Source organism: Podarcis erhardii, assembly GCF_964252035.2.
Source record: "Podarcis erhardii genome assembly, chromosome: 9".
NCBI lineage: Eukaryota > Metazoa > Chordata > Lepidosauria > Squamata > Lacertidae > Podarcis > Podarcis erhardii.
Genome location: NC_138512.1, coordinates 51426097 through 51442925, shown reverse-complemented (window position 1 = coordinate 51442925; position 16829 = coordinate 51426097). Strand labels below are relative to the sequence as shown.

The window sequence follows — 16829 nt, the reverse complement described above, 5'->3', positions numbered from 1 at the left end:
CACAAATAGCGAGTGAGCTTTTGAGTTTATCCCTCTCTCTTTGTCAGGCTGGATGCTAAGCAGTGCTTAAGAGTTCTGGATAACTTGAAAAACTGCCCCCCCCCCTCGCTTTTCTTATTAATTAGGCTTCTTTGGCAGCCCCAAATAACCTCCTCCCAACCCCCAATCCAATTGCCTTGTGCTCTAGTTGCGTCCGCGCGGACGGCGCTTTCTGACGGCGGCGTAAAAGCGCAGCGTGAAAATTTCCCAAGCGTACCCCGAAGCCGAGCGGCGCGCGCAGGTCTCCCTTTTTTATATACATCTATATACGCGCTTCGCTCCCTCGCTCCGCAACCAGGGCCTCCGCCCCCACCCCACCTTCAAGGCTCCCGCGTTCCTCATTGGCTAGCAGCCTCGTTTTTGCCAACCCCCTTCTTCCGGCTGCGGCTCGCTTCTATTGGTCGGCGGGCACCGCCTGCGCCCCATGATTGGCAGGCTCGGCCCTGAGGGAAGGGCTTGGGTGGAGCCCACCGGTGTTTTGCGGCGGAGGCGGAGGCGGCGCCGGTTTCCGGGTTCTTCGGGCAGGAGCCGAGCAGGGGGCTTTGGATGTAGGTGGTACCCGGACCATGGGGTAAGTGCAGAGAAAGGGCTGCCGCGCCCTCGAGCCGCGGGCCGGCTCCCCCCGCACAGCAGGTAGCTGTGGGCCCGACGGAGGGGCTCCAGCCAGGCCTTCCCTGTCAGGCGAGGCTCTGCCTGGAGCAGCGGGGAGGCTCCGGCGGAGGCGGCGCCTCGGGGTCGCCGTGCGTTTCTGTCAGCAACCGGGCCAAGGGGCCCCGTTAGGCTCTTCGCCTTTTCGCTGGGCTGTGCAGCCCCCCCCCCCCGGTTGCCTGTTCGCCCGCCTCGAAGCCCCCGGCCCGTCAGTTTCGGGTTCGCCGGGACTTGGCCCCGCATAACGGCGCGCGTGAACGCTACACGCAAACTCCCCGCGCGCTCTTCATTCAGACGCGACGCTTCTCGCAGGTTTGCTTGCACGTGGGGGCTTGAGACTCCCCCGTTGCGCGGGTTTAGAACGGCGCCACCCAGCAGTGGAGCTCTTGTGTCTATTGACTGAAGTAAATCACGGCCTGTTCAATAGGGTTGTAGCTTTATACAGTGGCGTAGCGTGGGTTGTCAGCACCCGGGGCAAGGCAAGTAACTTGCGCCCCCTAACCCATGGATTTGCGCCTCCTAACCCGTGGATTTGCGCCCCTAACCCTAACCCCCAGATGTTGCGCCCGGTGCGGCCGGCCCCCCCCCCTGCATCCCCCACCCTATGCTTCAGGCTTTATAACAGCACATATAATACGCACATAACCTGAAACCGTCAAAAAAAAAAGAAGAAAAAAAAAGGTAGCAGTTCCAACCTGGATGATTAAGGTCTAAAATAAACCCTTTTCTTCCAGCCCTCTGATAAGCACCCCGATTGTCAATACTGTAGAGCAAAGCAATTTAAACCACACATTAAGGAGGTATCTAGTATGTAGGCACACTGGCTCTGAAATGAGGTTTGATATCTCTCCTTAAGTATGGAATAGTTGTGGGTTGTTACTCTCGGGGTCAAAGTTGTGCTTACAGTAAAACAAAAGTAAAAGTACATTGCTTATAATCTGAGAATTGTTGACTCTGTACAGGTGTGTATACAAGATGCAGCTTAACCTACTATGAACTTAGTTTATATAGTTTAAACGTTCCCGCCTTCAGTTAGTGCCCCTACTTGTCTGCCTGTATTCTAGTTACCTACCTACACTTTACTTAAAGTACTGTATGTTTATTCTCAAGTGTCACAAAATGCATTGATGTTTTAATGTAGCTGCATGGCCCTCAATCAAATAAAAAGTTGTATTGAAGGTAAAAGTGATTTCATGAAAGAAATTCTTTATTAAAATTGGGTACATGTTTCATACTAAATGTGTGACAGCAGCCACACCCTGGGAAACCCAGTATGTTTCTGAGCACAATTCAGAGTGTTGCAACTGACCTTTAAAGCCCTAAATGGCCTTGGCCCAGTATACCTGAAGGAGTGTCTCCATCCCCATCACTCAGCCTCCAAGGGTCTTGTGCTGGTTCCCTCACTGCGAGAAGTGAAGTTACAGGGAACCAGGCAGAGGGCCTTCTCAGTAGTGGTGACCTCCTTCTAGAACACCCTCCCTTCAGATGTCAAGGAGATAAAGAACTACACAGCTTTTAGAAGACATCTGAAGGCAGTCTTGTGTTGGGAAGTTTTTAATGTTTGGTGTTTTACTATGTTTTTATATATGCTGTAAGCTGCCCAGAGGCTGGGGAAACACAGCCAAATGGGCGGGATATAAATAATAAAATTATTATTATAATTAATAATGTTACACTGTTTCAGCTGGCTGGCTTAAGTTGTGAGTGTGGCCGATGGGTCTCAAACCCTCAGGGAATTCCTTGTCAGCTACGACTATAGTAGAGAATCCTACTTCCACAGTTGGAGGCAGTATGCGTCTGAATACCAGTTGCTGTAAACCCTGGGAGGTAGGAGTGCTGTCATGCTCAGGTCCTGCTTGTCACCTTCCCATAGACATAAGAATAATAATAAGAATAATAAATTTTATACGTATGCCGCCCATCTGACTGGGTTGTCCCAGCCACTCCGGGTGGCTTCCAGAAAATAAAAACATCAAACACAGCAAAACATCAAGCATTAAAAACGTCCCTATACTGGACTGTCTTCAGATGTCTTCAAAAAGTCAGATAGTTGTTTATTTCCTTAACATCTGATGAGAGGATGGGCACAATTGCTGAGAAGGCCCTCTGCCTGGTTCCCTGTAACTTCACTTCTCTCAATGAGGGAACCACCAGAAGGTCCTCTGAGCTGGATCTCCATGTCTGGGCTTAATGATGGGGGTGGAGATGCTCCTTCAGGTATACAGGGTCAAAGCCATTTAGGGCTTTAAAGGTCAGCATCAACACTTTGAATTGTGCTCAGAAACATTTGTTGTTGTTGTTTAGTCGTGTCCGACTCTTCGTGACCCCATGGACCAGAGCATGCCAGGCACTCCTGTCTTCCACTGCCTCCCACAGCTTGGTCAAACTCATGTTGGTAGCTTCGAGAACACTGTCCAACCATCTCGTCCTCTGTCGCTCCTTCTCCTTGTGCCCTCAATCTTTCTCAACATCAGGGTCTTTTCCAGGGAGTCTTCTCTTCTCATGAGGTGGCCAAAGTATTGGAGCCTAAGCTTCAGGATATGTCCTTCCAGTGAGCACTCAGGGTTGGTTTCCTTACTCAGAAACATATTGGGAGCCAATGTAGATGTTTCAGGACCAGTGGTAATATTGTCCCAGTGGCCTCTCCCAGTCACCAATCTGGTAGTTGCATTATGGATTAGTTGTGGTTTCCGAGTCACCTTCCAAGGTAGCTCCATGTAAAGCACATTGCAGTAGTCCAAGCGGGAGGTAAGCACAGCATGTACCACTCTGGTGAGACAGTTGGTGGGCAGGTAGGGTCTCAGTCAACATAACAAGATGGAGCTGGTGGACAGCTACCCTGAACACAAAATTGTCCTGTGCCTCCATGGACAGTTGTGAATCCAGGCTGACCAGTGTGAGAATAGGACATTAAACTAGATGGATTTTTGGCATGATCCAGCAGGCTCTTTTTGGGATCTTGTGACTATCATATATTAACAGAAAAGGACACGCATGGTGCTGTGGTCTAAACCACTGAGCCTCTTGGTCTTGCCAATCTGAAGGTCGGCAGTTCAAATCCACATGACAGGGTGAGCTCCCATTTCTCTGTTCCAGGTTCTGCCAGCCTAGCAATGCAAAAGCAGACCAGTGCAAGTAGATATAATAGGTACCTCTGCAGCAGAAGGTAAACAGCGTTTCCTTGAGCTCTGGCACTCGTCACGATCCTCTTTGTGCGAGTAGTGGTTTAGTCATGCTGGCCACATGACCCAGAAAGCTGTCTGTGGACAAATGCCAGCTCCCTCGGCCTGAAGTGAGACGAGCACCACACCCCATAGTTGCCTTTGACTGGACTTAACTGTCCAGGGGTCCTTTACCTTATGTTAATAGAAAAGGAGAATCAGTGTTGCATAAGGTCTTCCCACTCTGAAAAGAACGTAGTGCTCAATGCAGCAAGAAGGAAGCCATGCATCATGTTTTCTTAGTTTTTTGATGTTAAGTGAGGTTTATTCTCTAATATGTGTCTGTGGTTGCAGTATTGATGATCACAGCTGAAATCCTGTGTACATTTACTTTGGAGTAAACCCCATTGCATGTAAAGGGATTTAATTCTGTGTACCTATGCAATAAGATTGCACTGGTAGGCGCACTTCAGCCCCTCTTGTGACACACTATCATACAGTTTGAAAAGTGAAGCACAATGTCATAATAAAGCTGACAGTCAGTGAAATCTGATGGAGATGATCGGGGCTGGTTTGTTTTTAACTAAAAGAAAGAAAACTAGCTTTTAGTTATTCACAATTCTAAGCTATTGTTGAGGATTAGGATGTACTCATGCAGTGTCTCATGTTGGGAAAACCCTCTGATTACTTAAGGATTCACTTACATAGTTTTAATAGAAAACATGTTGATTTTAAGTTTAGCTCCATCATTCAGAGCTTCAGATGGCAGTCATTCAACGAACTTGTTGGCATTGAGCAATGAACTATGTTTGGAAGATGTTTATAGTGGTGCTAATGTTGTAACAATTTGTGCACGGGCAGGGAAAGAAGACTAATAATAGTCTTTCTTGCAATATTGTTTAAAAGGGCAGAGTAACATGAGAAGAATGCTGTGTTAAATATATCTTGAACATATTTTAAAGTCTGGTGGCCAGTTCAGGTAGTAAACATAAAGTTATCTCTAAGTTGTTTCACAGTATAATGGCATAGGCTTTTAAGAATTGAAACTGTTCAGCAAATGTTTTGTTCCCATGGAAGTTACTACAGTGGTACCTCGGTTTGCGAACTTAATCTGTTCCGGAATTCCATTCTTAAACAAAAGCCATTCTTAAACTAAGGCATGCTTTCCCTAATGAGGCCTCCCACCACTGGTGCCCTTCCACCATTTGGCTTCCATTTGTAGACAGAGATAAAGTTCGCTAACTGGAACACTACTTCTGGTTTTGCGGAGTTCGTATACCAAATAGTTCATAAACAGGGCTGTTCTTAAAATGAGGTACCACTGTAATGATGAGCTTTGAGTTAGCACATCAATCCATAAATATTGGTTATAAACAATGGTCCAAGAAGACTTATATGTTTCAGTAAGGCTGCAATCCTATAAAGACATATCTGGAAATAATTCCCTTTTGATTTTGATGGAGTTTACTTTCAAAGAGACATGCATGGGATTGCACTGTACATTTGTTAGCTTTTAACTGTATGTAAGCAGCGTATTTGGGGCAGATGAAGCAGTTTAAGAAACAGAATGTCTTTTGTTTGTGATGGATCTTTGTGTGAGGAATTGTCAGTTAGTTTCATAACATTTCCAGGATAGAAGCACAGCAGCTAGTGCATCATTGAACCAAACAAATGTTCTCTAGTCTTGGTGAGAGTGGCTGCTTTCGCCTTATGCTCCTGCTAATATGAACAGAGGTTTCCTTTTCCTTTTGCTATTTAGCACAGCGCCAATAAGTTTTTTTTGTGAGGCCAACAGTTCTTAATTCTTTCAATGTTTTTAACAAAGTATATGTGTAAAGTATATAACAGATGAGATATGAATGCCTCTCCTGTCTTATCTAGTGTATCTTTTGGTTTAATAAAGTCACCAGCTATCCATCCACTTGTAATCTTTGGCACAACATACGCAAGTTCTCCTGGTTCAATAAGGTTAAGAGGAAACAAACCCACGTCAAGGCTGCAATCTTATTGTTTATACCAAACAAAGTATTATTGAACTAAGTGGAAACTTTGTTATGAGCAAATATGCATAGAATGGTGCTTCTTGAATGCACATCATAAATCTGCTTTCTTGCAATTGCATGCATGCATAATTCTTAGTGTTGACTATCAGTTCTGGGGATCAGTCAAACAACTGTCTTTTGGCTTTTCTGGAATCTTGATGTCAGTGTTCTTGCTTTTGATCTCTTTATCTCCTGTTTGAGAGAAGAAGCATCTGTTTGTCTGTCTTTGGTGTGGTTGGGGAACTCTAATATTGTGTTCTTGTCTTTATGATGGTTACTGTGATGAGTGCCCCCTTTAAAAAAACACGTTCCCTTGAGCAAAATATTAAAATGGCAAGTTCGTGGATTATGGAGGGGAGTCTTCACTTAATTTATTGTATTAATTTTTACCGAGGCTCTCAAGGCCTTTTGCAATTTTGTGTGTGTAGTGGGGGGGGGGGGGAGATAGAAAAGATAGGATAATGAAAAAGCTGGTCAGTGGATGTCTGTTCTGGAACTGATGGTATGAGTTTTTTTGTGGACTTGCAGGTGCTGCGGTGATGATGAATGTGATTTTTGCCTTACTCATCTTCCAGTACAGTATAGTCCCGTTTAACATTACATTACATAGCTGTGGGTACAACACCTAAGAGAATCCATTTATCAACTTCCAGATATCATTTGAAATTACAACAAGTTCTGTTTTTTCAGTTCTAATATTATGACTGCAGCTGGTAAGAAAAGTATTTTAAATTACATTGCTATCTAATGTGGCAGTAAATATTTTTCTGTTCTAAAATGTCCTACAACTTGGCCTTTGAGGCAATACCTTTGCCAAGATAACTAACGCTGCTTCCTCTACTGACCCCTCCACAGCTAAACAAACAGAGTTCTTCTCTCTGTTTATATTTTTCATGATGGAAAAAGGAAGCAAACAAAAACATGTAAATGCCAAGTAGTACGAAGTGTTGTTAGAATACCATTGAGTTTTGTGAGAGAATAACATTAATAAACTTGGGGAAGTGCTCAAAGAACAGACTGCAAACACAGAAAACTTAAATATAGTTGGTATTAATCATAAAAAGACTGAAAATATATTTGAGTACACTTAGAGCTTCATAGCATTTTAAAGAACTGGGTCTTTCTTATCATCTAAACACATAAATTACATAGATGCTAGAATTTTAAAAACATTTCCTTCAGTGGCTGTCTGCAGTCTACATCACTGAGTCTATTTTCTCAACCTTTTCACAGTTAGAGAGCTTTCCCCCTAATAGTCTTATGGCAATGGCCTGTTTATTGAGCTTAGACATTGGTTATTTAATTAATACATTATTATTTGTTTGTGCAGAGGTTAGATGATGGTGGGTCAAAGAAAGTGTTACCACACACTTTCCAGTGCATTTCCCCATCACTTTCCTTATCACAAAAAGTCCAGTCTTTCGAAGAAGCTGGTTTGTTGCACAGTATCTCCCAATCATTTATAATCGTGCAACCTGAATTGGCTCTTCTGTGATTGAATCCCACCCAATAAGCCCAACTGCAAAAGACTGAAAACCATAGCAATGAATATAGTGGTTGTGTATGCTGGGGAAGCTTACCATTGTTCAAAAAGGTTCCCTTTCCGAAAGTGCCCCACAGAACCCTAAACTTTGCTTTACATTTCCCAAAGTCAGTAATCTGGCACACAAGCTTTTTTGAGCTTTCTTCCTATTATGAAAAGCAAATGCAAGGGAGTTGGGTTCTGATGCTGAATGAAACAGTTCTAGGAACAAAGATTTAAAGGTCCCAACACCACTCTCACAGACCACACTCCTGATCCAGCTTCGAGCAGACTTGAGAGACAAATATGTAGGGCCAACTAAAATCCAGTGAATTTTATGAAGTGGGTTCTAACCTGTAAAAAATTATACCACAACATATCTGTTAGTCTTTAAGGTGCATCAGGTTCTTGCAGCAGACAAATAAGGCTACTCCTCTGGAATTTTGGTAACTTATTTTGAAGTTGTTCCTTGGTCAGAAGAACACTTTTTCCTTGAGACTTGCCTGCATGTATTGTTTGCTATTAAAGGAAAGGATTTGGTAGGCTATTTGTGACTTTGTGCTCTCAGAAATATGTCAGAACGAGTAGAAAAATGAAAGGTACGCTCGCCCTTTAATTGCAAGAAATACTGCACTTTGTGATACAAGCAGGAGTCCAAATAGAACAGTAGAAAAAAAAGCTTAGCTAATGTTTTTGTTTACATTACTGTGAAGTTGAGCTAAAGCAAAAATTTGCTAGAACTAACATTGGCTGGGATTCCAGCTCTATGTACAAAATGGGTTTAACTGTACTACTTCCTGCTAATCACACCTAATTATTGTAATGAGGTCAAAAGATTGTATAAAAGGTTTAGAATGCCGTCTCAGTGTAGAATGTGTATAAAGGTGCTTTTGAGAAACATTGGTTGTTAGGACATAAAATATTATCTTCAGGAGAAAAAAAAATGTAAACATCACTGAGAAAGGAAGTCTTTTTAGCATGGGAAATGCAACAAAATTCCAAGCCAATGAACTGTGTCATGCAGAGAACTTGACCAAAGAACTCTTGCAAGTGATAACCGTGCAAGCACTTCAGATCTTGAAAACATTACCTTCCTCTTCTTTCTTGACTATGCCATAGAACTTCCTAATTCTATCATGATTTTAAGATGTGCTTACTGCCACAATTCTGTGCACACTTATATGGGAATAACTGGACACAGTGGGACTTGCTATAGAGTAGGCAATCATAGGATCGGATAGCTTATAAAGTTTAAAACTGTTTGAAACGCATTAGATATATCCAAAGTAAAACATGTGCAGATGCTTTGTGATAAGGAATGAAGCTACTTCATAACTTTGAAAAGTAATTATTTTTTTTCTCTTCAGTCATCTCAACCCTATTGCAACATTCTAGCAATGGATACAAGAAACGAAAGTAACATTGTTCCCAGTATCACCCAGTTGGAAAATTTCCTTACTGAACATGACTCCAATGTTGTTTGGCTTCTTGTTGGTATGTAACAGTTTTTTTGTTGAATATTTCATGTATTTTGAATGCTGTGAAATATCCCATCTTAAATACATACATCCAAAACAAACATGCTATACTGGTTAATTGGAAAAGTTGGAGCAAAACACTGCTTTTTAAAGTACTGAACAGTGGTCTCTTCCCAGTTTGCCGTTTTTGTGGGGGCTGCTGAGGCTAAATCAGTAGAGCTTATTTGCCTAAGAAGTTCTGTCTCTTTGCATACACAACTCATTGGCTGAGAGCCAACATGCATAATTTGCAGCATTGTCAGTGCCTCAGAGGAGCAGTTTGTGATTTGGAATACAATGCTGCAACAATATCTGAGACAAAGCTGGTATCGTTGTAACTGCTACTATTAATATTATCATTATTCCAATAATTATGCATCACTTCATATTTGCAAAGTGCTTTACTGTTTTATTGTATTCAACCCCACTGCTATTCCATTTTATATATAGGAAAGAGGGGTTGAACAATAGTGGTGTGACTAAGGCCAAATAATGACTGTTCACATGTAACAGTGCACCATAGTTTGGTGTTATGTGTAGAAGTACGCCTCCCCTCACTTCCGGTGTAATATGAGGAGAGAGAAGGCATTTGCTTCCAGTTTGAACTGTGTTTGTCATTGTGTCTGAATCTGGACAAATTATATTAGTGTTAAATATGGTATATTAAAACAAGCCAACTTCGGACTATTATTAATTATTGTGGTTTGTTTGAGTAAGACATATTTCGCACTAACCACAGTTTTTGGCTTGGACATAACAAATCATTTCAGGTTACGTCTTTTCAAGTTGCGTCCCATGGCAACCTGGAAGTACCGGAATGGTTACTTCTGGGTTTCGCCGCTTGTGCATGTGCAGAAGTGCTATATTGCGCTGCGCACATGCGTAGACGCAGTGCTTCTGGATGCGAACGCTTCAAGTTGCGGATGTTCTTCCGGGATGGATTACGTCCGCAACTCAAGGTTCCATTGTAAATGTTTCCACTCTCCCTCCAACTTTGCTAAGGAGAAGAGAAGTGGGAACAATAAGAAGCCAAGGTTCATACTTGCAGTGCTAAAAAATGGTTTAATATTGTGTGATAAATGAACCCAAAGCAGAGGTGTCCAGGGCTCCCATAAAGCAGTTTAGCCCTCTCTGGCCCATAATGAAGAGTTTCAAATGCTACAGCTGGGTTTGTGTGTGTGTTTTTCAATATGATTGTTCTTTTATCTTTCATAATAATGCATTTGCACTTTTCTAGAACGTATGATCATTTCTTTTGCAGCTACAATTTTGTCCTGTGGCTGGATAATTTATCTAACCTATTACAATTCCCGGAACATTGGCCTTATTTTGACATTGGTTCTTAATAGATTACATAAAAATGGCTACATCCATATTGGTAAGTATTCTTGGAAATATATAATATACTATTGAATACATACTGAAATATTGTGTTAATAATAGAATCCACCATCTAGCCAATGTTAGATGTCTTTAGGTTTTGTAGCTTTCAATAAAAGAGAGATGTAAGTACATGCTTAGCTGTCCCACTGACATCCGTGTGATAGGCAGAGCAATCCTATACCCAAATTACTTTAGGTGGGAGATCTGTGGCTACTACAATGGCAGCATGACCACAGTATCCTATGTGTGTCCAGATAGGAGGAGAAGAGAAAGTACTCAACTAGGAAATATAAAAATTACATATGAAAGCCTGTGAGTGGCAACCAGTTAGAAACTGCATTGGCAATTATGCTTACATGTGGCCGAAATGCAGAAGACATGGAGGAAGCCAGTGAACTAATGACCGCAAGGATATGCACCGATACACTTCCGGCATCATAATACACCATGATGCCATAACACCCACTTCTTCTGCTTCATTGATGTAGTCAGCAATGACCCTGTTACCATGAGAGGCCAGGCATCCCTACAGGCAAGGATTCAAGTCATTTATGCTCCTCACAAGCACAGTATGCAAAGGGAAGGATAGAGGCCACACAGTTCAGCACCTATATAATTCCCACAGCAGGACATCTGCAGAGAGCACAGACAGTTTTCCTAGTTTTGTATAGCGACGATGGTGTGCTGTGATAGGGTAAGAGGTTACATCATCCTGTGTTTTTGTTTGTGGTGACATGGTTAGGGCAGTTGACACAGCGTACCTCTTCTCTATATTTTTATTTCCCACCCATTAAAGTAAATGGCAGGGAATTTTCTTTAGCTAGGTCTGCGGCTGGCATAAAATTGCACTTTTGATAAGGACAAGGCTGTGAATCGAAGGGTTATTTGATATGTGCTTCTCACCTGCCATTCCTGCTTCGATGCTTTAATTCAGGGGTCAGCAAACTTTTTCAGCAGGGGGCCGGTCCACTGTCCCTCAGACCTTGTGGGGGGCCGGACTATATTTTTTTGGGGGAAATGAACGAATTCCTATGCCCTACAAATAACCCAGAGATGCATTTTAAATAAAAGGACACATTCTACTCGTGTAAAAACACGCTGATTCCAGACCTTCTGTGGATTTAGAAGGCGATTGGGCCGGATCCAGCCCCCAGTCCTTAGTTTGCCTACCCTGCTTTAATTTTTGCCCTTCCACTGACATATCTGAGAAGTTCTACAGTATATCTTGAATTTGGCAAATGTAGCCCCTTGCCAATGGAGTATAATATTGCACTTTTCATCTAGCTAAAGTAACAAAAAATTGTGCTAATAATGTTGATGATTGACTTACCAGAAATCTTACTTTTAATATAGGTTCCTTCTCATTCTCTGTCCTGTCTGGAAAAGTCATGGTTCGTGAAATATATTACATTACAGAAGATATGTCTATTAGGTATTTAACCTTGCTTACCATTTGTTTCAAAATAGTGGTTGTTTTAAAATGTTTCTTCATCCTCATATAATGCTAGGCTCTAATATGCTTTGGATGATGCATTCCATTTTGACATCAGTAGTGGTAGAAAAAGCATGAACACAGGGTAAAGTTAGCCATTTCTGTAAAAATATGAGGACTTCTTAAGTGGTCTCTTCCTTTCTCTTGTTTAAGATAGTGAGCTCCCCATGCTGGTAACATTCACTTTCATCTTTGGTCCAGGGCATAGAGGATTAATGGCAAATAGTGATGAGTGACAGTGAGTCAGGTGGTTTATGGTGCTTTTTAAGGTTCTGAAAGAGGAACCATAAATACATTTATAAAAACCAAAATGGCAGTTTGTTAGTTTTTGCATTGTTTGAAATAGTTTTTAAATTCACCGAAGCTGGTCTGGGACCGTAAAAAATTTCATTTCATTTCAAATTCGTTATTTATAACAAGAGTACTTATTATTTCTAATTGTGTAAAAATATTTTCAGAATCCAAGATGGCTTTATTATATTTCGTTGGTGGAAGATGTACAATCCAAAGCAGAAGCAACATGGTAAGTTTTCACCCCCAAAAGAGACATGTTACTGGATTTTCTGTTGAAGGAGCAATTCTGCATGGGTTGAATAAATAGTCTTTGTATGTTACAAAAACAAATTATTCTTATAAATATTCAGTAAAGCAAAAAAACTGAATAGCTTTTAAAGGTTAAATGGTATATATCTTCTTAATTTAGTAGCTTACTCTTATCAGAGGCAGTATTTGCATGTTAGAGCTGGGCTGAATTAATATTTTCTTTTACTGCTTCTCTGGTCTTGCATTTTAATTATTCCCATGTGGCTCATATGTTAATAAAATTCTACCTGCATCTCTATGGTTACATGAGTTTCAGTTCATTTGAGCTATCCTAACTTGCAAGGATTTCAACATGGTTATCTAAGAGGTTTTAAGCAGGCAAATGCACCAGTCATGTCTCAAATTAAAAAGAAAGTAGAATAACGTAAGAGGAGATTTGCTGGTTGGGCCAAAGTTCCATCTGATTTACCTTTCTAAAAGTAGCTAGTTGAATACCTCTGGGAACCTTTCAAATAGGTCATGAAAGCAGCTGCTCCTTCCCTCATTTGTTTCTAGCATCTGGTATTCAGAGGTATAGTGTATTTGGAAGCAGGGGTTTCACAGGTCTTCAAATAGCTATATAGGCATTGATAGACCTATCCTTAATGAATTTATCTTACTCACTCCTAAAGCTGTCAAAGCTAGTAATCACAAACTGTGCCAGTTCCCAACTCCTCCAGAACTGTAGCATAATTACAACAAATTAAAGAAAACTTACTGATAGTAAAAACAACCTGTACACTCTGTAGCCCCCTAATGTCTTTTTAAAAATACTTAAAGCATTTTATCTTTTAAATGACAGCTGCATGTGAGTCTCTAATCTGAAATCAGAAAAGATACAGACCTTCTTTAATTTATTTCACAAACTTTTAATGACTAATTGGATTTGTTTATTTCCTATACCACAGCTTTGAAGTTGAAAACATACTAAAAAATTAAAATGATAACACTGTCCTTTATTGCTTGTGGCAATAACTTTGCTGCATTGCATTGAAATGTAAAGAAAGCATTCAAAATTAGTAATTTGTATTTTGCTATCTATATGGGCCATTGTGGGCTAGAAGTAGGTTTTCACTTTTGTCTCTGTAGGTAAGTGCAGAAAGAAGTGGTTGGCAAGATAATAATCTACTTTAAGAGACCCAGTTTACTGGATTATCAAACGAGTTCATGTCTCTTGAGTAAATAAGTAATAGGGCTGTCTTAAAGAAAGAAAGAAAAACTAGTTAATTATAATCACATTGTTTTAACTAGGTCATAGCTTTTGAAAATGTAGATGTGATATATCATTAATGTGCTTCATTATTATATAGAAGAACATATGAAGAACCCTCTTGCATCAGACCAAAAGCTATGTAGTCCAACATGCTGATTTTATTCTGCCCACCCAGATGTCTGTCTTGACACCAGGACAGTAGCAATCTTCTGCTTGTGAACCCCAGCAAGTGGTGTTCAGATTCATATGATCATTTATAGCTTTGAATGTTGTCTTTTGAATTTATGACATGAATTGAGTTATTTGGCAGTTTTAAACAGTTTCTATGTCAGCCTTATAATAAGCCAGGGGTTGCCAATCTTTTGGGGCCAGTCGGCACATTTGGAATTTTGAGAAAGTGTTGTGGATGCTGGTTGTGAAATGGGTGCTCTGGGGTGGGTGTGTGGCATAAAACAAATGGCTACTGTGAGACCATGGCAGTGAGGGTGTGGCATAATGGCAGCTACATCTAAAAAGAAGAGGAAAAGAAGCAGAACCACAAAACGGTGCAGTCATGACCCATCAGTGGAGGGAAAGTTTCTACCTTGTTATCGACTGGCAGAAGAGGGACAAAACTCTTACTCATTTCTTTGTTGAGTGTGAAGCATTAGACTTGCGTCCTCTGGTAGCCTGCTTTGTCAGCTCAGTTGCCTGAATGGAATTTCATGCACTCACTTGCTCTGGCTAGTAGGCTGGGACTTAAACACAAAGCTTGCTTTTTGTCGAATATGGTAACCCAGTGCTATTGGGTGGCAGTATAAGCTATACAGTGGTCCCTCACAAGACGAAATTAATCCGTTCCGCGAGTCTCTTCGTCTAGCGGTTTTTTCGTCTTGCGAAGCAAGCCCATTGACGGCTTAGCGGATTAACGCTATTAGCGGCTTAGCGGCTTTTAGCGGCTTAGCGGATCAGCTGATAAGCGGCTTAGCGGCTTAGGAAAAGGGGGGGAGGGGGGAAAAAACCACAGGAACTCGCAAGACATTTTCGTCTTGCGAAGCAAGCCCATAGGGAAATTCATTTTGCAAAGCGCCTCCAAAACGGAAAACCCTTTCGTCTAGCGGGTTTTCCGTCTTGCAAGGCATTTGTCTTGCGGGGCACCACTGTACATATAATGAGTAAACATCACGGTAGAAACAGGCTGAATGAGGATACGAGAACAAAAAGTTATTATGCAGTAAATCTTTAAGATCTCACCAGGTTCTACGTTGCTTCCTTACCTATTTGTAATATGCTTCAGCTTTTTCTGTCTATTGCTAAGGAGATTTCCAGTCACTGTCACAGTGTGGGTTTTTATATAATTGAACCATTTATTTTAAAAGTAGCCTATCTGCCCATGTAGTCCTAAAACAATCTATGTAATTCTTCCTTACTTCAGTGCTAGGATGTAATAGGGGGAAGCCACAGGTGAAACGGTGAGTAGTTATCTATAGGCCTCAACTTCAGTTTGCTAGTCATTCATACTGGCTAATTCTCCCAAAAGTCCACTTTTAAAGCTTTGGGCATTTGTATACCTCTGTTACTTCATTAGTCTATAAATTTGTTAGTATACATATTTTTGTGTGTGTTTTTACAGTTTTTACAAAACAAGTATGTTCGTTTTCTGAGGCTGTCTCATGAAAAGCCCCCCTGTTTTGTTGCACTTTACAGACCCAAAGGCAGAAACAAGATTGTATATCATGGTCAATGATTTTGAATTTCATGTGTATAATCGTTCTGACCTTTATGGGCAACTTCAGGAATTATTTGGTTTGGATCCAACCATAATTCCTCCCAAGAAAGAGGAAGAGAAAGCACGAGAAAATGGGAGAGAACGAACACACACAAATCTGGAAAGGTACAGCTATTTATTCACTTGAGTATCTATTTGAACGTTGTGTCAGATTGAGTTATTTCATTTTGCGTTTTTGTTCAGTTGATTTACTAGCCTCTTCCTTGAAGACCATAAAGTAGCACCTTCTTCTTACTTAAAGAGTATGTTTGAACATAAACTGCTGTATTTTTTAAGGCCACTCAGCCACATAAACTCTTCAGGCTTTTAGGTGATAGTTTGATATTGGAAAATCTAACCCTCTGAAAGTTATCAGATTAAGGTACTCTTGTTTAAACAACTGTGTTTCAATTTTTTGTGTTGTTCTTTGTCTCAGGTCTTTGCTACTTTTTTGTCAGTATTGTTTTGCTAGCTTTTTGTGTTTTAAATTGTTTGTGCTTTTATTGTTATTATCAATTGCTAGCTGCCCTGAGGGTCCTATTGGTATGGAAGGTGTAGGATGACAACAGTTTTAAAAGTAAATAAATGGGGACATTAAATAGAAAGTGAATTTTAGAATGCCTTGCATATTGCAGTTGCAGTTACTTTTAAAGGTCAATGGAATTACCTACATCTGTTCTGTTTTGTGTTTCTCTTTAGAGTAATTGTAATTAACTTCAGCAGAGAGCATATCCAGGGGTTTAATGGCCCAAGAGAATTACCCAAATCAGTCACTTTCGTGCAATAGATGACTGCTATAAAGTCATTTTTGCTTAAGTAAAAATTGGAGAAAGGAAATGTTACTGTGTAATGCCTAGATGGAAGCAGCAAAAACCCCTTCCTTGTATCACATCTTGTGAAGCTGTGAGACTCCCCATTATTAATAAATAAATAAGTTGATAGGTTGGTATGTTGTGTGCACTTGGCTTTTTAAGGTACTTAGTAAAACTCTTGTGTTTTCTGTAGTCAGTTTCAATATGCTTTAGAGTATCAGGAATTTGATTCCATTTCTTTTTTTGTCTGGCTTCCATGTATGTTTTGCGCATCAGTGAAATATTTTTTTGAATGTGTTAATTATATAAATCTAAGTATGTTTCCATCCTCAGTGTTAAAGTAAAAAGTGAATCACAAGACCCTTCATCATCATGGAGATCTCTTATTCCTGTGATCAAAGTCAATGTCAGCACAGTAAGTGAAATATTCTGTTGTGTTTACAGATTACCTGGTTTTTTTCTCTGCAGTTCGAAGACCTCCTATTTTAGTAGCAATTTATAATATTTTACTTTTATATAATAAAAAAAATAATTAGACAACATAAGAAGTTTGTCACGTGACTTCCTTAGGGTTCTGAGTAAGTCTTTCAGAAATTGATTTTTTTATACCATAGTTTCTGGAAGGACATTATAAGAGTTTGGTGAGGGATTGCTATTAGATGGCTTGGAGA

At 40.6% G+C, this 16829-nt stretch overlaps 1 protein-coding gene across 11 annotated transcripts in view; it reads left to right on the top strand.

The window, feature by feature from the left end:
* Nucleotides 1-448: 448 nt before the first annotated feature.
* Nucleotides 449-16829, top strand: part of BLTP1 (bridge-like lipid transfer protein family member 1) — a 104942-nt gene continuing 88561 nt past the window's right edge. For all 11 annotated transcript variants that reach the window (XM_081876530.1, XM_081876528.1, XM_081876527.1 and 8 more), the window contains exons 1-7: nt 449-610; nt 8780-8906; nt 10191-10307; nt 11666-11744; nt 12263-12327; nt 15286-15472; nt 16492-16573. In XM_081876530.1, the coding sequence (XP_081732656.1) occupies nt 464-610; nt 8780-8906; nt 10191-10307; nt 11666-11744; nt 12263-12327; nt 15286-15472; nt 16492-16573 (804 nt within the window). In that variant the 5' untranslated portion in view covers nt 449-463. The remainder of the gene's footprint in view (nt 611-8779; nt 8907-10190; nt 10308-11665; nt 11745-12262; nt 12328-15285; nt 15473-16491; nt 16574-16829) is intronic.